We start from the raw sequence: 25,973 nt of genomic DNA, 5'->3' as shown, positions 1-25,973 counted from the left end.
CAGTAAGGACAGATGACCTTACTCAGGCTGAGCAGTGCCTCATTCCTTGTGTAATCACATCCAGCTCAGCGGGAAGGCTACTCAATAAAAATCACAGTCACAGAACAAGGATTTGGACCTTATTTCCCATTGTGTAAAAGTCAGTTGCTAAAATTCCCAGTCAACAGCTAATCTTTGCAGTGAAGCCAAATCCACCAAGAGCATCACAAGGGCTCTTGCCCTGTTACTCCACCAATTAATTCACCAAAAAAAAGAGAAAAATTCAAAACAAATTATATTTAGGGCAAAGCTGACATTAAAAAAATGCCAGAAACAGCACTTCAGAAACAGAAATCATTGGCAGATGATTTTTTTAAGACAACTCATTTTAGGATATTACATCTTTGTAAAGAGCAAGCATTTTATCTGGTGCTGTTTTCCCCTGTAGGAACCAAGGTTGATGGACAATGGATAGAATTCCCTATGCAAATTACAGTATATTGTCTGATTTGCTTCCAGCAGGTTCTGTACCTTCAGAAATTGTTCCAGGGTTTGTGTGTCTGTCAAGTGGCCATAAACTGGGAAAGCCTACACTCTTTTCTCCTGCCTCCCCCTCCTTTCTTTACCTCCTTTTAGCTCTCCAGCAGAAGATGAGAGAAGCATAGTTTACTGAAGGAGATCATGAAAAGAGTTTCAAAACATTCCACATATTTTTCTCTGCAAGAACACGCTGTGAATTTCAAATGTACATAGTGCCAGGGCACTGTCACTCAGATCCCAGGAGTTCACCCAAGTTTGACAAATTATGCTGCCCGTTATCTCAGTTGTTACAGTTTCTTGCCTTTCATTCATTCATTGCCAGTGGCTGCATTTTATGTCAGTGTAGGTGAGAAAAGGAGCCTCAATTGCTGAAGTTAACCTCTTGTGCTGAGATCAGTAATGCTGGGCTTTCCAGTGGAGGATTCACAAGGAGATAGCTGCTAGCCTTGATTGCCAAGGCAGCAGTCAAAAGAATGCTGAATTTTGGCAACTTTGAGCAGGAGAAATGTGGCGTTATGGAAAAGGCCACTGCAAGCTCCCTTCCAAATCTGCAGTGTTAGGCCCACATCAATAAAACAAAGTAATTTAAAAAAAATTTTTACTTGTCCTATAAAAAAAAATACATAGTGTTGTGGTTTGAATAGAGGATGGCACTGCTGAGCAAACCTGCCTGGCAGAGGGCAGTGGCTGCCACTTCAAACATCATATCCAGCATATAATTAATATTAACCTCCAACTACATAATCTCTCTGCTTTCATCAAGCCTCATTTCCTCTCTCATAAAGAGCTAGCTGTTAGAAGGGAATGCAGGATGTGATGAGTGGAATAATTTCTGATGTCCTTTTACAGCCACGTTGGCCCTGGTAGGTACCAGGTCAAAGCATTTGTCCCATATGCCAGGTATTGTCCAACTGTTAAGTCCCTTTGGCTCCTAGAGCCTGTGCGTGCAAAGCAAAGGGCCTGGCCGCTGTCAGCCCCTAGCCCTGCCTTGCAAGTGCATTGTGCCAGTCCCTCCTGCCTGATCCACAGTGCCCTGTCAGGAACCAGAAAATGCTGAGTTTGTGCGGCAACATCACGGGAGGTATATGCATTACACACCCATCTCTAAACTGATTCCATTTAATGACAAGCACCTTTAATGCCGTTCTGCTGAACCAGTCTTTATAGCACGTTTTATTTATGCTATACTTCCAAAGAAGGGAAAAGCTCTTACCTATTGTTCTTCGGAGATCTTCACACTGGCTAATGTGAGGGAATTTCAAGATTTCCTTCCACTTTTTGCTTTTGCCTTTGCGTTTCCCTCCACCCCCTGCAGAGAAAGAAATATCATTATTAGATTGCTTTGGGGACGCAGCCCCATCCAGAATTTACCAAGCCAGTCACAGTTCTTATGGATATCATTAATAATTAAAGCTGAGACATTGTGGGTAGATGTACAGATCAAGTCTGAGCTTGCCTGGGCTGACACAGACCAAGGAGGTGGCATCTGGCAAAAAAACGGGTTGGTAACGGTTGGGAGCTCAGATGGGCCCATCAGGTCCAGTTCAGATGACAGTGCAGAACTGGGCATCTCCAACATCATCTCTGACCCAACTGACAGCCATTTCCTGTGAATCACATAATCTTGTAAAATTACAGCGCAGATCTTTTCAACCTGGATCTCCCCCTTCTGGTTTTGGGATGAGCCCGGATTCCAGCCCAAAAGAAGTGCTGGAAGCTAAAGACCAAAATTCAATTCTCACCATCCAGCCCTCACATTACATATTCTGCCAACATGGCATTACCGGTGATGTTACACGCTCTGGTTACTGCTGCTTCCACAGGAGGAGGACAATGGGAGAAAAGTAATGTAATATCTTCATGAAGAAAAAAATCTCTTTTTGGTTCTTTTTTCCCCTTCTCACTCTTCCCTGAGATTTCTTGAACTGGACTGTCCTCAAGATGAATGACCTAGTTGGCTTCCTCCACCTCTGACTGAATGAGGTCCAAGATCCTCAGCCTTTCTATGCTGATGAACCTCCCACATCAATGTCCCTTCATAAATACCCTGCTGCAGGCATCACTGGCATCTCTAGGTGCCACATCTGAGCTTGGAAGGGGGATGCCTTCTGCAGTCGGCTCCAACCAGTAATGGTGGCATTTCCAGTATAACCCACTTTACTCCTTGCTGGGATCACTAGATGACGCAGTGCCTATGGGCAAGCCTAATGCTGTGTGTGCTCTCCCCCAGTGTCTGCTAGATGGGCACTCAGATCTGAAGCAGCTCAGCCTATAAGGTAATTTTTAGATTTTTCTTGTCTTTTTTTTTTTTTTCACTATCATTGGGCATTTTTTACTCCAGCCCTTCCCTCTGTTGTCTCCACATTTTTTTTGCTGCCACATCTGGATTACTGCAGAGGGCAGGAGGTATGGTGTGGTGCTGGGTGTTTCATTCCTGGCTCATTTGTGTGCCTGTCCTGCTTGGAGAGGCTGCACAGCCACTGGAGAAAAGAGTAGCCCTCCGGCCGTGAAAGCCCAGATGCAGACTGAGACTCTCCGAGTCACTGTATTTACCAAAATTCAGTCCCCACACACAAAATCTGATTCACTTGAGACTATTTTACATGTGCCGGCACATCGAATGACTAATTCAGAGCTGAGTTAATTCTGTAGAGGGCCCGGTAGAGTCACAATTGCAGATTGAGGGTATGTTGGGTATGCCATGATATTGCAAGCTAAATCAGGAGAGCACTGACTCAAAAGGTAGCAGACCATTTCAGAGAAAACATGAGCCTGGGAAAAAATTGCAAAGTATTGCTCTCTGTGGGGCATTTCTGATACTTCTGCATCTCACCTTTTATGCCTTTGCTTTTGGTGACCAATGGTTTTGTTATTGCAGAGCTTGTCTTGAATGGTTTTAAACTCCTTATTGACAGGAATTTATTGTAGGTCTACATTATGCAATGTAGAACAGAGATACCTGCACTAGCCATAAAGGAACTAGCTTGTTTAGACTATCAGGAGCACAGCCATGCTACCCTTTCCAGGAATTAGTCTCCGGCAAAGCACAGAGAGCTGTGGCTGCCTCCATGCTATACAGTATTATGCAACACAGATGTACCCTTTGGGTCTATAATGAACTCTGCTTCAACCTTCCCTCTTCAGTGCATCCCAAACACTGCTGCTAAAGTCATTTCCTCTCCCACCTCTCCAGCCACAGTATCAGAGAGGCTGTCTTGCTCTCCTTTTGCAGCATACAAAAGTCTTCCAGGCTGAAGGTCCTAAGAATGCTGCAGGGCTCTGAGAAGCATTTTGTGGGCTGGGGTGGGCACTGTGATGGTCTGTCCACCAGCCTTTATGGAGTGCACGGCTTTGCTCTGGTTGCCAGTGACCCCAGGGCTTGGATTCAGCAACCCAAAGGGTCTTCCATTGCCTTTTGCCTCCCTGAAAGCTCACCCCTGCAATCCTGCACAGCTGCTCCTGCCTGCCAGGTGCCTCCACTCACCCCTCTTCTCTTCCAGGGGCCTTCCTGCACCCTCCTTGGTGCTCCTGCCCTTATGCGTCATCACACTGAACTTACACTTCTCTGCCCCCTCCCTTTGCACACTGCTCTGGGGAATGATCCTCCAGGAATTCCCACTTCCTTCTCTTCACCAGTCTTTCTCTTTGGCTGCATTTTCTTCCCTGAGCTATCGCTTCATGTTTTTCCTCACACTCATTTATCTTGTAAACTTTGAGTTCTGTGCCTTGATGCCAAACCTCCATGGGAATTAAATAGATTAAGTATATATTTTTTAGCCCTGGCAGAGTGATGGGAAGGAATGGGAGGGCAAGGAGGGAGAGAAACAGCTGGGCTGGTGTCAGAGCAGAGTGATCTGCCTTTGACAGCCATGGGGTTTGAATTTGGATTTCTGGATCGTTTCCTCAGGCTGCCAGTTCCCAGAGCAGCTTATCCCACCTCCACATACAAACATGTGCCTCTCACTTCTGCCTGCTGCCTCTCCACAGCAGACCCACTCTGCTCTTACCAAGGAACAGAGTGGTGCTGTACGGGGGCAGGCAGGAGCTCTCTGCTTAAGGTATGAGCAGGCGCTGGGGGCAGCTCAAGAGGTATGCAGCTGCTTGGGCAGTGGTGCCTGCTAGAACAGGATTTGCAATCATTTCTGGACACAGGAGGCAGTGGGAGTAAGCCAGATGAAAGCATCCTTTCGGCTGCATCTACTCAACACTGGTACATCTTCACTTACTGAAGGTCTACCCTCTAGACCAAAGCACTGGAGATTTCAGAGCACACCTGCTTCTCCAGCCACCTTTATAAAAGTCCTCACAAAATGACTGCATCTTTAGTAGCATCAAGCTGTGCAAAAATTGCAAAATAGCCCTTTGCTCTAAACGACAGCTCTGAGATTTGTGCAGAGACGAAATGATTCTGCTAAGCTGGGCCAGAATGTTTTTAAAATCCATTCAATGTAAAATATATATTGATATATTTACATTGGATGATGTATTTCTGACATTACATTTCCATCAAAACTGGAGAAGGGCTCTGTGGTCCCCTGTTACAACCATGATTGATACAGCCAGCATGTTCTCTTCTCTTTTGTGGCCATCCTCCAAAAATAAGCAGCCTTGCCTGATGAATCATTTGCTCTTAGCTGAGCGTGAAGTAGCATTACTGTTTTGCCTGTGACGTCTTTATGTTAAAGATTCTGATCAACTGCTTTAATCGACCTGACCTTTCCACTCAGCTTTTCTTGTGGAGCCAGCAGTGTTTGCTGGCTCCAAATGTTAATTCCAGGGGGTTTGAAGGACATAATGCAGTGAGACAGCTGAGACAGGGTAAATTGTCTAGCAGAGCTAAAAGCTAAAAGGGGAGGTTTCGCTGAATAGGTCAGTGATTGTGCAGGTTGCAAAGGGAAGCTTTTCACACATTGCCTTGATTGCTGCCTTTGCACTGTCTATTCTGGACAGGAGGATTCGCAACCCTCAAGTCAGCTTCTCAGGGCAAGACTTGACAGATGTGCCATGTTTTAGATGTGAGTTCCACAGTTGGATGGTCTGAATGCTTTAAAATCTTGGTTTGCTGATGATGACAAAAGGTGAGCTCCCAGCAACAGCATGAAATCTCAGCTCTGCTCCCTTGCATGCACTTAACAACTCAGCATTTGCAAACCCAGGATTGAAGCTAATTCTCTAGCATGTCAACCAGTCCTACAGGAAACAAAAGCATTTGCTCTTCATCCTACCTACTGAAAAACACATGGCATTTTTTATATCATCTTGTGATGCTGGATAGCAAATCTAGCTCTGATCTCTGCGTGCAAGGAAACAGACAACCAGAGGCACACATGTAAAACGTTTGTGAGCAGGAGCTACCCTTAGCCTAAGGTGCCTACTTTTTTGCCACCATTATGCCACCATAGGCAGGAAAGTACATGCATATTGTTAAACCAGTGAGATATTAAGTGGCTTGTCCAAAATGACATGAGAAATCAGAGAGAGAGCAAGGAGCTGAAGCCACGGCCTTGAGCCTGTTAATCCTGCCAACGACAGGATAAAGCTATGCTCCTGCTCAGCTGATTAAAGACATTTCATAACACGGAGTTAAACATAATGATCAGTGAATTCATTCCAGCATCATGCCTGTAGCATATTCCATTCATGCCTCATGCCACCATGCGAGGTGGCTTTTAAACATGGCCAAACTGGCTTCATACTGTTGCTCTGTTCATGCCCAAGTTGATAAGCCTGCATCACACTCCATGCTGCCAAGCCTGGCTAACCCAAGATGGCCAAATATTTCATTGCCTTCCACTGTATTATCTGCCATCTAGATAATCCACAGTTTAGGTAGACTATCCACAGATCACTGAAGGATGACTACAGCTTGTGTCTTCCATTTCACAACATAGGTAGGCTCTCACCCAAGTCTTTCCCAACAAGAGTACAGAGATCTGTACGCTCAGATTGCAAGGCCTTGATTACACAGCACATGAAAGCAGTGAAACAAACTAAAAAAAAAAAAAAAAGTAAAAAAAAAATCATGGTTAGTGTCCTATTTCCACTCAACAGAAGTTTAAGTTTATTCTCCCCTTTCTCTTGCCAGCCTTCCTTTACCCACTCTCTCCCATCAAAGTGTATGCAGCTATAAGGTATATATGGAACTGCCATATTAGATTAAACAAATGGTCTGTCTAGTACAGGACAGACCACAGCAGCTTCAGAGGAAGATCTTAGAAAGATGTCTTTGAAGTATTTGGAAAGCAGGAACTTTCTTCCATACCCTATTAATTAGATATGGTTAATAAAACATGAAGGCATATTGCTTCCAAAAATTTCTTCTTCTTTTTTAGAATCTATGCTACATACATTCAGGCTGTTCTTATGCTCCTGGTAAATACCTTACACTGTTGAATACCCTTTTGCCTAATGTGGGTGTAAGTGCCAGAGATTAACCGTGTATTTGTGAAGGAAAATAATACCAACTTTAAATTTCTTATTTTCCTGGAGTGTCTCTTCCTAATGAGACAGCATGAATAAAGCTTATCAGGCCATCATTTTCCACGAGTATTTTTCATATCTAACACATCTAGCCTCTAAGGCAAACAGTTCCACCCTTCTTAGACCTGCTTCACGTGGAAGTTCACCAAGGTTCACCATTCTTCTTTCCTATTAGTCCCATCTACAGTCAGCTGTACTAGCAAATAAAACCGGTTTGTTTTCAAAGAATGAAAGAGACTGCTTGCTCTCTGCCCTTCATCATGCCTTTCTCATCTGGGAAAGCAGAAAAAAACTCAGGAACCCTGATTTACCCTTACAAGATCTTAGACAATACTCCTGACTAACCTGTGCTTAAAACAAGCACTTACAAGACCATTAAGAACCTCTTTTTGAATCCCCTTCTACGTCGCCCCAAGGAAAAGGAGAATATGAGGGCTGGATTTTCAAAAGCAGGTAGGTATCCACCATCCGCTGGGATGCAATGCCTCTGCAAACCAGTCTTTAGAGGCTCTTGTTTATAAGATAGAACAAAAAGTCCACAACATGCCCTCAGAGAGAATCATGTTACATAGCTCCTTTTATCGATGCTAATCTGTCTTTATCTCCTGCAGCCTTTTTTGATGAATGTGACTCTCTGAATAGTCACAGACCGTGATAACGGTTTTGTGTCCATCTTCCCTGCTGTCATGGCATGTTTGCACATAAATCATCTGCATGTTGCCACAAATACATAAGCCTGGCAACCGCTGTGTAAAACATCCCATTGCTTTTTGGAAATGAACAGCAGATGTATTTCACGTTTAAGCCTTTAGAACCACAGAGATGGGAATTTCATAAGCAAAAATGCAAGCTTCTCCCCAACAGAGTCAGGCTGGCTTTGCAATCTGGTTACCAGAGGACCAGAGGGCAAAACATTTTGTATACAGCTGGCATCTGAAGTCCTATTAACGTTGGCTTACAGAAGTCCCTGTTCATAAACAAATATTTATTGTAGGAATATCTACCTATTATTTAAATAAGAGGTCAAGTAGTACTGTAAATACTGATGAGTGGCTGAAACATTACTTTAATAACACATTTTATATGCTAATAGTAATGTGTATGTTAATAATGTACTTTAATATCATCCACCGCCCTGAAGGGACAGAGGAAGCTACGGGATTAGTCTTTGAAGACTGATCCTCAGGGCTTGACTATCATATGTGTCAAGGCCATTTTGGTACTATTCTAGGAATATAAAGAAGTCTTTACAAAAGCTACCCTTATGCCTAGTCAGAGCACATTGAAAGGCTCTTAACTAAACTGAAAAAACACGCTTTTAATTTTTTATGTTGGTTTCCCAGTGAGCATCCCAAATTGTGGCACTCTCCACACAAGTCTGCCTACATCCTCCATTGGGTATTTTTAATGCATATTTAAGATTATTTCAATAAATTGTCTGGGTTTCGTGGGCCACTTCACATATGCTGGGTGTACGTTTCACTGCTACGCATGTTAACAGGGAGTTGTTCGGTGATATGATTTCTCTGGATGGAGTTTAATTTTCCTTTGCATAAGCACCTTTAGTTTGTCTATTATGGCATCTCTCTCTTCTATGGCTTGTATTTTAACTATTGTGTTTATCTGCAGCTGATGAATGAGCAAAAAGAGAACATTGGCTTTTATGCCACAAATAAAAATAATCCAGAAGATATGAAGTATACTGAAGATTTACAATCTATTTTAAAAAATCTTGTAAAAATAAAACCAGCGATCATCTAAAATAGTAAAATTAAGCACATCACAAAATTTTAACTTCTTATTCTTGACCTCAAAGTAAACTAGGCTACTGGCACAAATCCAGGCAATTTAGTTGTGTTTGGAAGGCATTACGATGTGTTGGGTGGTTCAACAGGCTGTTGAGATGAACTGAGTTGATGGATTCAAATTGAAAAGTGCTTGGATAGTATTTGACATTGTAGTTGGCAGCAAGAGCAGAAGAGGCAATGCAACAAATTAATCTGGAGCCACTGTGCTCCTTTGGAAACTGTTTCTGGACCTATAAGGTCTCTTGGAGCAACATGCAGAGGCTATGATATTTGAAGCTGGGGAGTATTAAGAGATTTTGTCCATCAGTGGTGTAGGTAACAGAAAACATTTGTCTTCAGTATCAATGATTACTCTGGGACACCAACCTTTTGAAGAGAGCTGTTGAGAATCACAGAACGGTGTGGGTTGGAAGGGACCTCTGGAGTTCATCTCGTCCAACTCTCCTCCTTGAGCAGGCACGGGGCACAGGACCGCATCCAGGAGGGGTCTGAATGTCTCCAGGGAAGGAGACTTCACACCCATCCTGGGCAGCCTGTGCCGCTGCTCTGGCACCCACACAGGAAAGAAGTCTTTTCTCATATTTAAGTGGAACTTCCTGTGTTCCAACTTGTGCCCATTGCCCCTTGTCGCAGCATTGGGCACCAATGAAAAGAGTCCGGTCCCATCCTTTTGACACCCTCCCTTCAGGTATTTATAAGTATTGATAAGATCCCCCCTCAATCTTATCTTCTCCAGGCTGAACAAACCCAGGTCTCTCAGCCTTTCCTCATAAGGGAGGTGCTCGAGTTCCCTGATCATCTTTGTAGCTCTCTGCTGGACTTGCTCAAGCAGTTCCCTGTCCTTCTTAAACTAGGGGGCCCAGAACTGGACGCAGCACTCCAGATGTGGCCTCACTAGGGCAGAGTAGAGGGGGAGGATAACCTCCCTCAGCCTGTTGGCCACACTCCTTTTAATGCACCCCAGGACACCATTGGCCTTCTTGGCCAAAAGGACACGGTGCTGGCTCAGGGTCACCTCGCTGCCCACCAGCACTCCCAGGGCCTTCTCAGCAGAGCTGCTTTTTAGTAGTTCAGCTCCCAGCCGGTACTGGTGCATGGGGTTGTTCCTCCCCAGGGGCAGGACCATGCACTTGCTTTTGTTGAATTTCATGAGGTTCCCCTCAGCCCAGCTCTCCAGCCTGTCCAGGTCTCGCTGGATGGCAGCACAGCCTTCTGGTGTATCAGTCACTCCTCCCAACTCGGTATCATCAGCAAACTTACTGAGGGGACACTGTCCCTTCATCCAGGTCATTGATGAGTGTGCTGAACAGGACTGGACCCAGCACAGACCCCTGGGGAGCACCACTGGTTACAGGCCTCCAACCAGACTCTGCCCTCTTGACCACGACCCTCTGAGCTCTGGTGTTCAGCCACTTCTCAATTCACCTCAATACACCTCTCATCTAACCCACACTTCCTAAGGTCACCTGTGAGGATGTTATGGAAGACAGTGTCAAAAGCCTTGCTGAAGTCAAGATAGACAACACCCACTGCTCTCCCTTCATTGACCCAGCCAGTCACGCCACCATAGAAGGCTATCAGGTTGGTCAAGCATGATCTCCCTTTGGTGAATCCATGTTGACTACTCCTGATAACCTTTTTTTCCTCTACATGCCTGGAGACGATCTCCAGGCTGAACTCATTTCTAGGGATGGAGGTGAGGCTGGCCTGTAGTTTCCTGGATCCTCCTTCTTGCCCTTTTTGAAGACTTGAGTGACATTTGCTTTCCTCCAGTCCTCAGGCACCTCTCCTGTCCTCCACAACCTTTCAAAGATGATGGAGGGTGGCTTGGCAAGAACATCTGCCAGCTCCTTCAGCACTTGTGGGTGTATCAATGTTATCAAGGTTATCAAGTGAATCAAGGTTATCACCCTGTTACAAATGATAAATATCTCAGTGGAGTTTTCCTCCAAACTGGAGCGAGGAGTCAGTATTTCAAAGTTTGAGAAAATGCTGATTTAAAGACATTAAACCATTTCATTTTGATGACATTTGAGTCATCTCAGTTCTCTAATGTCAAAACATTATCATAGAACATATCAAATAGAATATTAAGATATATCATTGGAACGAAATGGGTACGGCAAATTGTCATTCTTTACTTTGTTAAAATGATGTTTCTATATTGTCAAAAAGAAGTTAGAAAAAGCCAATCATTTTTTCTTTTAAGTAGACACTTTCCTGCAAACCCTTTCATTTTTGACAAAACTTCACTCTCAGAAAGGAAGATTCTTTTGTCAGAAATGTTCCCAACCATCGCATGTTTTGAAGCACACAAGAATTAAACACAGAATGTGGCCTCCCTATATCTGAATGTTCAAGTGAATATAAATGGCCACACTCTATCTCAACTCCCTTAAATTAATTTGAACAGCTGTGATTTACATTGACTGTAGGAGACCTGCTTCCCATTCTTCCAAAGAAAGAATACAAATCCCTGCTCCAGAAATCCTGCTTGAATAGGGCATGATAACATCTTTCCAGGAAGGAACTCCTCTTTAAGCAATGGCTTTTTAAACTTATGGCCTGTTCTACATATTTATTACCCTGTTTTAGTAACACATATGGAAGGTGCCAGCCAGTGCCTTTGAACCCAAACCTGCAAATGCAACTCATCACCCACATATAGTCCACGTATTGCCCACTGCCCATGTAGATTGCCCAGGAGCATGTGTAGTGCTCCTGGATTCAGTGGTGTTCCTCAAGCAACCCAAATGTTCTTAGGGCTGGCCCCTAAGGCAAAATACCTTGACGGGACTTGTGGGTCCTAGTTAGACACTGAGAGAAATTACTAGAAGTCTAAGGCAGCTCTGCAAATTTGCTGTTCCACATTGTGCAGTTCTGATGTTTAGAGACACCACAGCACAATGGGCAGCATGAGAAAGGCAGAAGGAACCCACACGGAAACCTGGCCCTGGTACAGGCGCTAGTTCTAGAGGGAGAACATGCAAAAACCCAGCCCTGAGCCAGGAACGAAGTGGGTTCTGTCTGTCCCTGTCAAAGAGCTGTGTGGGCTTTTTCTCCTGCAAATAGTTCTGCAGTCTCTAAAAAAAGAACTTAGCCTCTGTGTTCCTGACATTTGAGTTTTACAAGGAGTATTTCTGAACTGTGGGGAGGAGATCCAGCTGGATGGGATGTGAGAATTCAAGTGTGTTCCTATCAACAGTCTGTTGCCAAGCTCTAAGAATTATGTTCTTCTCTGGTTTTTTGCCCTCACCTAAATAAACTTACTAACAGGGCTAAAGAAAAGAATTTTAGTAAATGTAATGAAAAATTAATTATTTGAGACAGGCTGTTTTATTAGGCCTGACTGATTTATTAGTTCCACCTAATTGGTAGAATTGGTAAAGCTTTAAGATGCTCTGATAAGAACCCAGAAATCCAAACGTAGTTTGCTTTCCGTACATAAATACCAGCACACTCTTTTCAGTTTAGATGGTTTATGTCTGAGTCAGGAAAAAGGCCACTAGAAAAGCAAGAAAAACCCAGCATAGAGTGTCCATGAAGGAGGCAGAAGAGCAAGTCCCTCAAGCATCTAGCTAGCCCACCTGAGTCCTGCTCTCTAGCAGGCAGACACCAAATGTTTAGAGATGCACCACACAGGTCGCACCTACAGAGCCTGAATCGAAGTAACTCTGCAGCCCCTTTGTGCTGCCTGTACAAGCAAACACTCTACCGAATCCCTGCATTACCACAGTCTCTCCTCCCACATCTAACCCCACCAGAGACCCTGGCCCACCAAAGGTGCTGATGTGGATGCTTGAGCAAGGAGGGCACCAAGGATGCACTATCAGGTGCCCAGTACATACTTATCTGTGGCATTTCTGTATTTTTGCACTGGTCTGGAGGACCATTACATCAGTCTTGCAGTGCAGGAAGACAGCCCGAGCCAAACGGAGTGTCCTTCAGTGATGCCTGGCTGGATTCACTCTTCTCTCTCAACACCTCTCAGACAGCTGATGTAAATGAGCTAAAAATTGTGAAAATTAGGCTGGGGACTTCCTGGGAACATATGTATAGGCTATACTGCCTATACATATTTGTTTCAGAGGAACATCTCTTCTGTGAACACTTCAGCCTTTTTGCTTCCAAAGTCAGCCAGGAAGAAAAGTACAGCATCATAATGTGTCTTAGACTGGGCCACTTTCTGTCTGAGATCAGGATCCACCACATCTTTCTTTACAACAAAAGTGGATAACGACCCTGTCCATCTTCCTGGCTCTCCTTGGTGGAATACCAAGACAGAATCTCACCTACAGATGTACGCATAAAGCATAAATTGAACCCTAGATATATGACAATCCTTCACACACTCCGTAGAGGAAATGTGGAGAGGGGGATGAAACCACCCTGAAATGGCTGGTTACAGCTGCAGTGACTGGCTGACAGATGGGAAAAGGTGTTGGCACACACTTTGGCTTTGGAAGAAAAAAGTACTTAGTAGATGGCAGGGCAAGGGTGGAAGAGGGTGCACAGAGCTGATGTGAATGGACATGGACAGCTCTGGGGGGAGACTGAGGTTGCAGAGTTCAGGAGTTTGTGGTCTGACTGATGCCAGGAGGATGGAAAGGTTAAGATCACGGGGGAGGGAAACAGTGGGGGCAAAAACAAGCAGAGGCTTGACTCTGCATTTCACCTAAATTCTCCCCCTTACTTAGCTACAAAGCCTGGCTTTGGCCCCATCATCTTGTCCAGCAACAACGTACCAACAGATCCTTTCTGCAGATCTCGCTGTCACACCTGCTAAATCACCCCTGAAATCATAGAAAACATTCTCCTTAAAAATCACTGACAGCCCAAGACATGATGGTAACACAACTGTACGCATCAGCATTCAGGATCATTATTGTAAAAGGTTACAGAAGGGATTCAGGTTAATGGAGGTAATCTGTGATTATCTGATGTAACAGATTGCTCTGCCAGTGACTCACTCCTTCTGCCACAATATACTGCGGGTTGCAGCTGCAAATAGCAAGCAGGATGGATGGAGCCGGCTCCCAAGCGAAGACTGTCCCTGTTGTTTGGAGAAACCCCTATAAGGGAGGGTGCCAAGACATTGCAGGCGTGTGAAAGCCCGGCAGAGCTTTACCGAGGGGAGTGGGTCGTAGTGGTGTACTACAGTCACTCATTCACGGGTGTTACTATAGCTACCGGTTGAAACTCAACAAGAAAAGCAGAAATAAAAAGAGAAAATTAGGAGGTAGGAGACAAAAAGAGGAAACTTGTTGTAAAGCAAAGGAGAGGGTTCCTCTGATTAGCTAATGAAGTGCTTCAAAAGCAGCAACTAAAAAATGAGGCTTGAAGGCTGCACGGCATAAGAGTCAGATGATGCAAGCAGCTGGCCTGCTCTTATCTCTCCTCTCTCACTCACCCACCCACCCCAAGGGTTGGCAGTGGTAAGCACCATCTTAATAAACACAAAACAGCAGCTTTGTGCCAGGGATGGATTAACTGTTTCCTTGTTGCTCACAAAGTCCTGCTCTTCCACTTGCTCTCCCTGCAGCCCTGGGGCCAAAATTAAAACAAGGTATTGACTTGGGCCAATGGACCCCAGGAGAAGTGTGGAAAAGGCGACGATGTACAATGATCCTACCACCAGGGACTCCAGGAAAGAGCAAAACCTAGGTACTGTCATAGCCTGACAGATGAAGGAAGAAGAAAACATCACCACACAGCGATCCCACAACACCCACACCTCCCAGTGTGAAGACCCTGACCCTGATTCAGAGCAGAGCTGGATGCCCAAGCTAGCCCAACGCACCAAAAGCAGCTGCAGCCAGGGACAGATATTTCTAATATGTACATAAATCTAAATAAATGTATAATTCCCGCTCACATGCTTTCCTGACAGCCAGCTGTTCCCTTTGCCTTCTGTTATCCTCGCTCAGAGATTAATGTTACTGTCTGGGAGAGCTTATTAGCAATTTTTATTACGAGGCATATACATTTGGCTGGTGGTGGGCAAATGCTAAGCCATTGAGTAAATAAAATACATGGGCAGCTCGCAGGGAATGACAGAGAACAGATATCTGCAGGGTCTTTACCCTGGCTCTGAAAGCCAATAATGGCAGGAGGTCAAAGATCACTGGTTAATTGTCCCACAAATTAATGGTGACGAACGTCTGTTTCCCCTCTTGTTAAAACTGACACCAGATATTTCAGAGAAAGCAGAAGGGTACTTGGCCATAAAGGAATGTTTGATGGCTGAAGCTGAGATTGTTGCCAGCCCCAGCCTGTCAGAGCAGCGCGGGTCAAACGAAATCATTGTAGGATACTGCTGCTGACTCCAGAACAAAACAGAACCTTCTGGGCCCAGTCAAGCAGCCACGGATTATTCTGTTTGCTTTGGAAGGAAAGGTTGTTCGCTTATATTTTAAAAAAAAATCAGATCCAGATCTTTGAATATAACAAGTGTAAAAAACAAAAAATTAAATTGGAGGACTGTGAGTTGCGCCATAAAAACCAGTCAGAGCTTGTTTCTTCCTGTTTTGAAGAAAAATTGAGAGCAACTGAAAAAAAAAATAATACAAAGCAATGTTTTTCCTTATATTTTCCCTCTCCAGAAAATGTTCCTTTCATTGTCCTGTGTAACCCCTGCTGAGGAATGCATCTTTGAGTAGAAAGTGTCATCATGGGAGGAATAACAAAACCGGGAAATACTAGAGGACCATTTTTATCTAGTTAGTGACATTTTGTGAAGCTGGCTAACATTCTTCTGTCGAAACAGCTTCTTCCACAGTTAAGAATGAGGTCTACTTACTTATTTTCTTCTTGTTGCTCAATCTCATTTCAATTCAGATTTTCATGTGGAGTTGTAGGAACAAGGATGAAAGCTTCCCTTTGTTTTAAGGTGGTTATGTTAGTTTCAAGCTATTGTGAAATGGACTGACGGGCACATCTTTCCCATTCATCTGAATACAGATGAACCCCTCTGGTGTTTAATTTAAGCTACCTAAACAAGGAGCAAGCACCTTCTGAATTTTAAAAAGTATGGTATCAACCTACCAGTCAGTTTCTGAGGTCTGTAAAGTGACTTCTTATGTCATAAGTCATTACCCTCATTATGGTACATGCTGATATCTTTAATGAATAGCGGTAATATGTAACACTATCAACAAGGATGTGCAACATTGAATTAGATGACTAAAGTCTAAATTTTCTTTCAGCAGTGTATTTCCACAGAGGTTACACTGACCAGGGAACAGACACACTGGTTTTCAAGTAAATCTATGTGCTCAGTCTCTGACTGAGCTAATTATAATGGTGCCTTTAGTATTGCTGTCTTTAAGTGTCTGCCAGCATGTCCCTAACAAACCACCAGGTTCATGTTTTTCTAGCCCAGATGGAAAAGTCTGATTATCAGGTCAGAGTCAATTCTAGCTCCAAGTCTGATGTACTTAGAGACCACATGAATCCAGCTTGCTGAGTTTCAATTAACAATGGAGAAGTTAACGACAAGCTGTCACTTAACTGGATATTTGCTTGCTTCTCACTTCTGCTGCTCATCAATCCCAAAGGAGGAAGATTGCTGGGCCTATGGGGCTAAACAATCTACCCAAAGACTTCACATAGTCCTAAAGGGGTAAGGGAGGCATCTGGCTCAGAAGTTCCGGTTTGCCTGACACACTGCAGAGCAAGTCCTGGTGTGAGAGTGGTCTGACCTGCACAGAGGTACCTGCCCACCTGGCCTCTGCTGGGCAGCTGGCCATCCCTGTGGGTCTCAGGGCCCGTGTCCTACTAGCCAAGCAAAATTAATCGAGGGGCTTTTGCAGCAAAGCCTGTAAGCTGCAGTTTTGGAAAGGGCAGTGATAAGGGTGCAGCCCATGCCACCTGTAACAGTGCTGATAGTACAGGGTAGTGCATCACTGCGATGCTGGGGGCATGACCAGGTATAAAGTCGATCACACAGAGTGTTATTCTAATAAATTAGGTATATATACTGCTTCTGTTGCATGGAGAGTCACTCTGGAGCTCCGCAAACCTACAGGGAAAACTGCTGCAAGAAATATTTTCTGTTCAGGTGTTTTAAAAAAATCCATATTTTGGATTGTTATTATCATTCCTTTCAGGGTGTCAGGGCAGAAAAAAGAAATTCAGCTATTGCTTTAGATGGTATTCTGATCTTCAAACTCACAAAGGCGAAACCCCAAGCAATTACACAGAAAATCCAAGCGTCCTTATCTCATTTAACTCCCCCAGTGACGCAGCGTGCTCCGCACTGTGCAAAGCAATGCAGCAGCAAACACTGATCTTTGTGCCTAAGCATCTAAGCCCGAGTGGCACATGTGCTATTTTAGCACCTCTTGGGACCGCTCTGGGAGATAATGTAATTAATATTATTTTGGTGACGGCTATTTACCACGTCCCACTGGGAAACTGCAATCTGTGCTTATGGAACTTGAACCCAATTAATACTCACTCCTACCAGTTTCAGGTGTTTCCTAATTTAAGCTATGTATACAGACAAAACAGGTCAGTAACTCTTCCCAGCGAGGCAAACAGTATCTTAATCACTTGTGTTTAATAGGAAACAAATGACTGAGCACTGATAAAGTTCGCCATTATGCTTTTGAGGAAAAGAAAAGTGACTACAGAACAATCTGATAACGAGATAATTTGCTTCCTGTGTAACTCGATATTTATAAACCTTCTCAGTAAGGGGGCAAAAAGGAAATAATTTCAGCTGGCTGAAGTTAATGTTCCAAATTACATTTTTAAATGACAACAAAAACAGGACCCCAGCTGAAAACAGTGCTTATGGGAAAGATATGCAGAAACAACACAAGGCAGGAAGCCTCAACCTCAGGCTGCCCTTTGCTCCTATGGCTCGGGCTCTCCTGCTGCTGGTGGCCATGCACTGCACGTTGCACAGCATGGATCCGTGCTTGGCCTCTCCTACACCAATAGGGGACATGGGGTTTCAGGGGTGGAAGGTGGAAGCTGGATTGTCCTGGTTGTCTTTTCTGCCTTTGATGGAATGACTGGATTTAATAGCCTCCCTCCATCTCCAGTAAACATACAAGTGTCTCATATGCATGAAGACATGGGGGTTTTTTTCAGGCTAAGGGCTAGACTTTCAGCCTTACCATACTAGGAATTTTGGTTATTTCCATGCTTTTGTATATTTAATCCTCTTGAAGTGCAGGCAATGATTGCCCTACAGCCTGACTAGTGTCTCAAGAGCAGAACTAGTTCTCAACCATGACAGCCTTAAGTCCAGCTATGTCAAGCACCTACAACTTCAGATGATTTCATCAGAAGCCATGCATGCCAGCAAGCCCTTAAAGAAGCCCCCTGAGAGAGGGACAGATAAGGATCCTAACTGAGGTGTCCCCCCTGCATAAAATGCAGATTGTTTCTGGAGTAAGTGCTGGTTTCTAAGGCTTCCTGGTATGTAAGTTTTTAATGGGAGAATAATGTGGGAGATGTGGAAGAGTGCTTACGGTGACAATAAAAATAAATATAAATTATTTGTATTTTATGCCTAAAAAGGCAGTGTTCTGAATGATAAAAAAAAATAATCTCCCAGTAGAGAAGCAAAGACAGGGGAAAAAAGTAGAAGGTGCATCTACTTTGCTTCTAATTTTCCATGTTTGTAAATGACAAGCTGGTTCGCACTTTCCTGCCTTGGCTTCAGGTATCAAGTAAAATATTTCTGAGCTGCTTTTAAAGTACATTAATAAAAATAATAAAACCAACACATGCCTTGGCTTTTCAGCAGTGCCCTCTACTTAAGGACCCAAAAGCATTTTGCAAACAAAAATAGCAAAAGCTTTTCCAGCTTGAAAATGAATTTTGCCCTCACATAAGTTAGCATGACGTTTACAGTCCTGTTGAGATACTCCACATGTACAACTGGGAAAAGAAATTATCACAGACAGTTTAAATGCACGGCTTTAATTAAAAAAAAAAAAAAAAAAAAAAAACGCAAAAAACAAACAAAATAAAACCGGACGCATTCTTCTTGAAAAGTTTTCCAGCTGATAGTGTCAGAGGACCTAAGATAACTAGGACTGCTAGATGCCAGAGGGAAAAGCATTCTTTATTTTCTGTTTACTCTGTTTTAATCAGGCCAACTTTGTAGAGAAAAAGCACAGGTTGCTGCTGTGTGCACCGTGTACATGCAGGCATGGTGCGGATCCCCAACACCAACTCTGACCCATTGGTCACTTGTCAAGGGGATTGCACACCACCTTCCTACTGCCAGGAGAACATGCAGCTGGAGAGAGCAAAAAGACCTGCTGAGAAAAAAGGCTGATGCTCACCCTTTACCAGACACCAGAGAATCCAATGGCGCCAATGTTTTATTATTTCCACGGCTCGTAGGACAACTTATTTAACATTTGCTTTTTTGCAATGCCTGGAGGCTAACAAATTCAGGACCTCTTTGTATAAGGCAATGCATGAACACAGATCCCCCAGAGTTTCCAGCTCACAGCACAGCAGCCAAAAGCACTCCCCGTAACATCCTGAGCTCATTGCTGTCACTGGGAATGCTGCCTTTGGTTTCAGCAAGGGCTAGGATTTCATCTCCTGTGGCTCCAGGGGGTCACAATTTTCCCACTCATCAACAAAACTGCCTTCTGAGGAAGACCCACTTTTCAAAATGGGGTGGTATTACTGAAAAACCATAAAGTTGCCAGGAAAAATCAAGGACTGTAAATGCACTGTTGTCAGAGCTGACTACATTTCAAATACATTTAATAAAAACATGAAGATGGAAAGAACATTGAAGAGTAAGGGTGACTCAGACCAGTTGTTTTCCTTCACTTTCACCCTGTCATCTCTTGTCTTTCTGTCTTCCCCAGTTCTGTCTACCTCTATCATATCAAGCATTAGCTGCTTATTTCTATTTTCCAGGTTTGTCCTCTTCACCTCAAAGCTCTTGTTGACTATCAACATCCAGCAGCCTTCGATGCCACCTCCTGTCTCTGACCTGTTGCAACGTGAACTGCTGCCCCTCCACATCCTTCTGACTCTTGAAAGCAACCCTACGAATAAGGGCCTACAGCCTGTTGCTCTTCTCTTCCCTCATTTCAGGGAAATGCCTCTAGGAGTGGACTGCAAAGTCCTGCTCCCTCTCACTTGTTCTCTTTCTCTGGTCTGTGAACTCTAAATTCTCTTCTGCATATGTGCACATCTTCAGCAAGCAGGAAACCCTCACTACCAGCACCACCAGCCTAACCAGCTGTCTGGTGTCTACGACATTTAGGCTTCCCATCAGGATGAGGCAATGTCTCATGTTTCCTGCATGCAGGCTCCAACAACTAGGATACAAAAGTATGTGGGTTTTGGAAACAGTTCCTGGCCTGTATTGAACAATCCCTGCACCAAGTTGTGCCTAAGCACTATATAGACATGGTGTAGGCCGAAATTGTGCCAAAAAATATCCTAACGATAAACAGTGTGGACAACTGTGTGCCAGGGCTCAACCCTCCTGTTGTGGCTATACCTTATTCATGAAGATAGACGCCCTCTGTGATGTAAAGAAGAAATCCTTTGTTGATTGACTCGATCCTGGGCAAAGTTTCACCATAAGCTGCCACCAGGACTTAGCTTTGGCCAGAACCTCCAGCTCACACCGATTTGCCCAGTCATATTTGGATGTCTTTCACCCAGTGCTGACACAGGCATGCACCCATCTCTGAAGAATAAAATATAAGAGATGCAGCCTGGCATTTGAAATCACTGGCCACAGGCCTGTTAATCCTCTTCAAGAGCTGACACATTAAGACAACTGAGTAGAAGGAATTCATGGCAGTTTGGTCACAAAAAAAAAGCAAGAATAGGACTTCAGTCTTGTCCTGAAATTTAAAAGAGATACAACAGCAGATGTCTTTCATCTATATGACCTTTTCCACTACGAAAAAAGGGAAGCAGGATATTAAATCACAGTTTAAGATTTTCGTGACTCTTGGCAAGCATTTATTTATTATGGGTTTGTTTGTTTTGGGACATTGTTTTTAGGCAAAGGAGTGTTATTTTTTGCAGTTTTCATGGAACCTCAGCTGAAATACCATAAAAATGCCTGAGACAAATTTCTTTCAGGCGATTTGCACCTTTTCAAAGTCAAGCTGACTCCCTTTCCAACTCACATTGCTCAAATCAGTGTGTTTAAAGCAGGAAAACCATATGACATGAAGACAGCAATTCATTTTTCACAAAGTCACGGAAAACCTTGATGGCACGTGCAGTTACATTAGGGGGACGACAAATCCTTTAACCAGCAGGTCTAGATCAGGAAACATGCTTAAAGGCTATCGCATGTCCCATGCAAATCCCTCCTTAACTACAGTGGAGAACACACAGTGACAGAAGGACACAGCACAAGGAATGTGGGAGAAAGCACAGATTAACTGTGTTTGTCTCCTTAATTTGTTTATACACTTCGCTAGAGAAGAGCTCTCCCTAGCATGCTCAGCTTACCTTACAGGTGACTAAGCAGATGGGAGAATAGGGATGCTACTAGGAAATATAATCCAGAGGAAAGGACATTAACCTCGGACCCAGGGAGGATTAGTTTTAAGTCCTTCTTCCAGCACAGATTTCTCATATGATTTTAGGCAAAGAGTTAGGCTATATAAATACCTTGTGAAACTAAGGCCTCCAGCTCACGATCACAGATGGACCCCAGTGAGATAGCTGAAGCAGTTACAGGTCTGTTCCCCCAGCCTCTCTGCCAGGGGCTATTACCCTTGGAGAGCATAAGATTTTGTGGGCTGGGCTCCTAATTCACAGCTGCTGAAATTCACATTATCACACCAGGCTATAAACTGTGACTGCAGGTACATCCTAGCTAACACTGCCTACGGTCTCAAGTCAGAGCCCTTCATCTTGCCCTCAGTCAGCTCCTAGCACATAGCATGAACCAAGAGTGTTTCCTAAGCTTCCCTTTGATATTGATGTGTGTAAATACACTAAAGACCAGGAAGCCCTAAAAACAGATGGAAATTTTCAGTGGAACATTTTTGCCTTGGAAAATATTGATCAGCCATAAGTAAATGCTTCACAGATGTGTCAGTTCTGGTAACTTTTTTTTTAAAAAGAAAATCAGAAAGATTTTCAATAAGGTTAAAATAGACTGTTTTAGCTTTTGATTCCTAACTACTTTTCACCCCTTTTAAAATACTGGATTATATCATACTGAATTAAACATATAGGCTGAGTTAAAATAATTTTTCTCAGATTTATTCTTCACAGCAAATTAGAAATGGTTGCATTCCCTTTGCCTTAGAATAGAAATATGCCATCTTGAAACTTGGGAAGAGAAACAAACAAACAAGCAAAACCCAAAAACAGGACAACAGCAAAACTTCTGGCCCTCAAAACCTCCCTAAGGCCCTCAGCTCTCGCAATCGTGAGGGCAGGTGAGGACAGGCTGGAACTCCGCATGTTCCTTCTGAGTGACTAAAACATGACAAGGGCCAAATGCAACCACATGATACTTCCAAAATGAGAACACATATGGCTGAGCATTTCTGAAAAGTTGAAATCTGCTCACATTGAAATCAATGGGCGTTTTTACTCTTGACTTCTGTGGAAACAGGGTTAAGTCAACACTGGCTAAGATGGGAAAATCCCAATCAGAGATCAAGCACAGCGTTCCCCCTAAAGATTTTTCATAAAGTGTGTGTAGACGTCACGAGAAAACAGAGGGTGCTACAGAGCTGTTATTTTTAAGCTGAGGGTGAGAAAATAGGCAGCGAAGCGTAGAGTGTAACTTCTTACACTGTTTTTTCACCATTCTTGTTAAAGAACACCAAGAAATTATTTCAAAGAGAAAAAAAATCTGTAGTTATCTGTTTCTTCACTTCAGAATAGACTTTTTTAATTTTATGTGAGTTTTTACAGGGTTTATTTATACTTCTGAATTTTCTGAAACTGTTTCTTTCTGAATACTGTTTTGCTAAGACCCACATGATTTTCAGAACCACTAAAACCACCCAAGAATGCTTCTTTAAACTACCTAGAAGACAGCAGGAGATAGGTTCTCCAGTCCCTGTCTTGTACAGAATTTAAATCAGGTCCTAGCTGCCTGCAATGCCTTTGCAGAATTGGATACTGTGTCTATCTTCTTTTGCAAAGAGCAATCAATTTGGAAGAGCCAAGGCAGACACTGAAGTGGATCACAGGGAGCATCTGTGCACAAAGATGGAGACCAGTTCTAATCACCAGCATCACAGGACTGTAATCCTCAAATCCAGGCATGAGCAATTATCAGTATAAGAGCATAATTTATTCCTTGTAGTCAGACACAAGATGGATATCCCATTGGGCACTGGTTAGATTGTTATACCCATTTTAGAAGGCTTAGCAAGACCACTTATCATGTATGAAACAGTACTAATAGCAGGCAATCTGAGCCATCAGATGAGTTTAATAAAGGACTTCACTACAGTTAACAACATGCTCTCATTGTGCATGGGGTTGCAAATGTATATATATACTTTCATGTAAATGAAAATACAGCAGCTTCTTGTACTTTTGATGATAAAACCTTCATGTGCATCAAATCTCTCACCCAACATGTACCCTCACGCATGCAAACTTTTAAAGCATGTCACAATTCACCATGAAAAGAAAACACAAATGATAAAAATGTAGGATTTTGACACAAGGACCTTGGATTAATATTTAATCTAACTGACGGCACTCAGTAGTCGTCCAGTCTCAATTATTCTTAATAATTCCCATGACTCACCTGTCTGACAATTCCCAAGGAAAAAACCCAGAAACACCTGTCTGTATGTCACACTTGGAATTAGAGCCACCATTTCAATAAATGTACTAGCAGTTTACAGTTTGTAAGCAACAGAGCCTGACCCAATGGCCGGGACCTTGACTTGCTACCCGATCGGGGTGATGTTCTCCAAGCACCATCCTTTCCTTCCCTGTTGCTGCTTTTCCCATCCCACTGTTCACCAGCCTGAGCTGCCAGTTTGTGAAGTTGGACAAAAGCAGCCACTCAGTGTGGCTTGGCCGAGGTGTAAAATATATTAGAAAGGAATTTGTTTTTGCTTAGCCCAGCAGTCCCAAGTGCAACTGCGACACCCACGATTAGGGCTTGCGGAGAACACACATCGTTACAGCTTCACCCTTGGGCATTCACCGAAAGAGGGATTTGTTTTTCTAATTGGCTCAATATTTTGAGAAGGTAAATGGTGAATAATAACAGCCTCAGCAGCAACATGAGACAGAATGAAAGCAATACAAAGTCCCCATTTATGCTCCAGGCTTCTTGGCATGAGCCACATGCTGATTGACTTCCAAGCCCAGGAGGAAGCTGTCCTGCAGAAGACATCCCCCCTCGCAGTGCCGTGGGGAGTGCCTAGGGACACCCTTTTTGGCTTTGGTCACCTCATTTGGCTTTTGGCCTCAGCGAACTATGGTATATTTCTGTACAGCTACAAACCTCATTTGCAGAGTGGTAAGTTTCCTGCAGAGTTAGGAACTCACTTCCTTTATTGCAAAGAAGAAATAAACAGTTCTTTGAGGGAAATGGCAGTATTTAATTTACATGAGATGGATGCTGTTTCAAAGGTTATGCTAAGTAAAATGTTAATTTCTGTAAAGCACTTCCTCAACAAGACCAGCTTTATAAATAGAATTTGATAATACTAACAAATCTAATATTTTCTTCAGAGATTCTTAACTTGGTCCTCTCAAATATATATACTTGGTCCTCTCAAATACAAGGAAAAAAAAAAAATCAAACAGCAACATCCATCATTAGGTTAAATACAATTGGTCACACTTAATCTCTGATAATTTAACCATCCAGAGTACCTTTTACTCATAAAAGCTGCAGTAAATGTAACGCAATCTATAAATATCACTGAGGCCACTGAAGGCTGAGTTGCGGAGTTTGACCTCTAGGTTTCTGATTTAAACGTCCTGGGTTATAAGCACAGCATGCTGCAGCCATTGACTGCTGTTCAGATTCAGTGCTGACAGATGTCCCTTTCCAGATCTGTGAGGGGGAAATAAATGCAAAGCCTCCACACCATTCATGGCTGCCAAACAGCACATTTTTAAATGCAACTGAGAGTTGCATCCTTCTATAGCCTGCTGATACAGCTCTAAATACCACTCCTGCAAGCGGTCTACCTTCTTTTTCTATGCATGCCATTGTTTCAAGTCCTTTTGCTTTTTGTGAAAAAGCATAGAGCCTTCTCGCCTCAACACCAGGGACATAATTCTCCTGTTTGCAGGGCGGAGTGTGACCTCAGTCTTCTGCCCTCCCTGAAAGAGCGTATCTTCCATTGACGTCAAGGGCTCTGCACACAGAGGGAGGGAGATAAGCATATTGGAGGCAAGATCTGCTCTGTGAATTAGAATGGAGAATTTTTGCTGTAGGAATTTACAAGCCTCTCGCAGTCTCCTCTCTTGATTAAAGCCAGTGGGATTATTATACAAATTCAGCTGCTGAGTCCTGGCTATCGGAAAGCTGCCTCATGCAGGGCTCTCTGCTGTTAACCCATCCCAATTGTTTGGGCAAGACAAAAAACACCATTATCAGAAAAAAGCAGGCCAGATGTAAAAAGGGCTGTGTCGGAGGGGAGTTGCTGACAGCTCTCTGTACAGCGTATCACACCTGTGAGCTCTGAGGAGCTCTTAGAAAACCTACACCCTGCTTGTGGTATAGATTTTAAGCCATACGGACCCATGGGTCAAATTAGGGGGGTTTATACCCAGTCTTACACATTGCTTTCCTGAGAGAAAAAATAGGCATGTACACGGGGCTTAGCATAGTACCAAAGATCAGCCCTGCATGAACCAGTAACCTAAGCATGTAGCACAGCACAGGGCAAAGCAGGCGCACTGCGAGGGCTCCCCAGGAGCGGAGCGGCACTAGCTAAGAGCCCCAACTAATTAGCGTGGGCACAACACCACCCTGACGTTGCACTGCTTTTTATACATCTGCAGCAAACCTGGTCCGTGTGGGGTCAGGGATCTTTGCATCATGCTCCACTCCATGTGCAGATGTGCCCAGCATCAGCAATGGGACAACAGCCTCACTTCCCAGCATGTTTCCCTCTGCAGCAGAGTTTCTCAGGCTCACTTCGTCTGCTCCTGGTTCCTCTGGGACCTGAGAACTGGGAGGCAACCTTGAGTTGCCCAGTTTAG

At 43.7% G+C, this 25,973-nt stretch overlaps 1 protein-coding gene across 9 annotated transcripts in view; it reads right to left on the bottom strand.

Annotated features, from left to right (window-relative positions):
* The window catches only part of GRK5 (G protein-coupled receptor kinase 5), a 183,652-nt gene that overhangs the window by 111,218 nt on the left and 46,461 nt on the right, over positions 1-25,973 (bottom strand). For 8 of the 9 annotated variants that reach the window (XM_075107374.1, XM_075107370.1, XM_075107365.1 and 5 more), the window contains exon 2: positions 1,733-1,828. Coding sequence is in view for 7 of the 9 variants with exons in the window: in XM_075107370.1 (XP_074963471.1) it covers positions 1,733-1,828 (96 nt within the window). In the remaining 2 variants the exon portion in view is untranslated. Of the gene's footprint in view, positions 1-1,732; positions 1,829-25,973 lie in introns of those variants that run through there. The other variant, XM_075107371.1, reaches the window with a different exon arrangement.

The sequence above is a fragment of the Phalacrocorax aristotelis genome, chromosome 12, assembly GCF_949628215.1.
Source record: "Phalacrocorax aristotelis chromosome 12, bGulAri2.1, whole genome shotgun sequence".
Lineage (NCBI taxonomy): Eukaryota > Metazoa > Chordata > Aves > Suliformes > Phalacrocoracidae > Phalacrocorax > Phalacrocorax aristotelis.
This window is presented reverse-complemented; position numbering and strand designations above follow the sequence as displayed.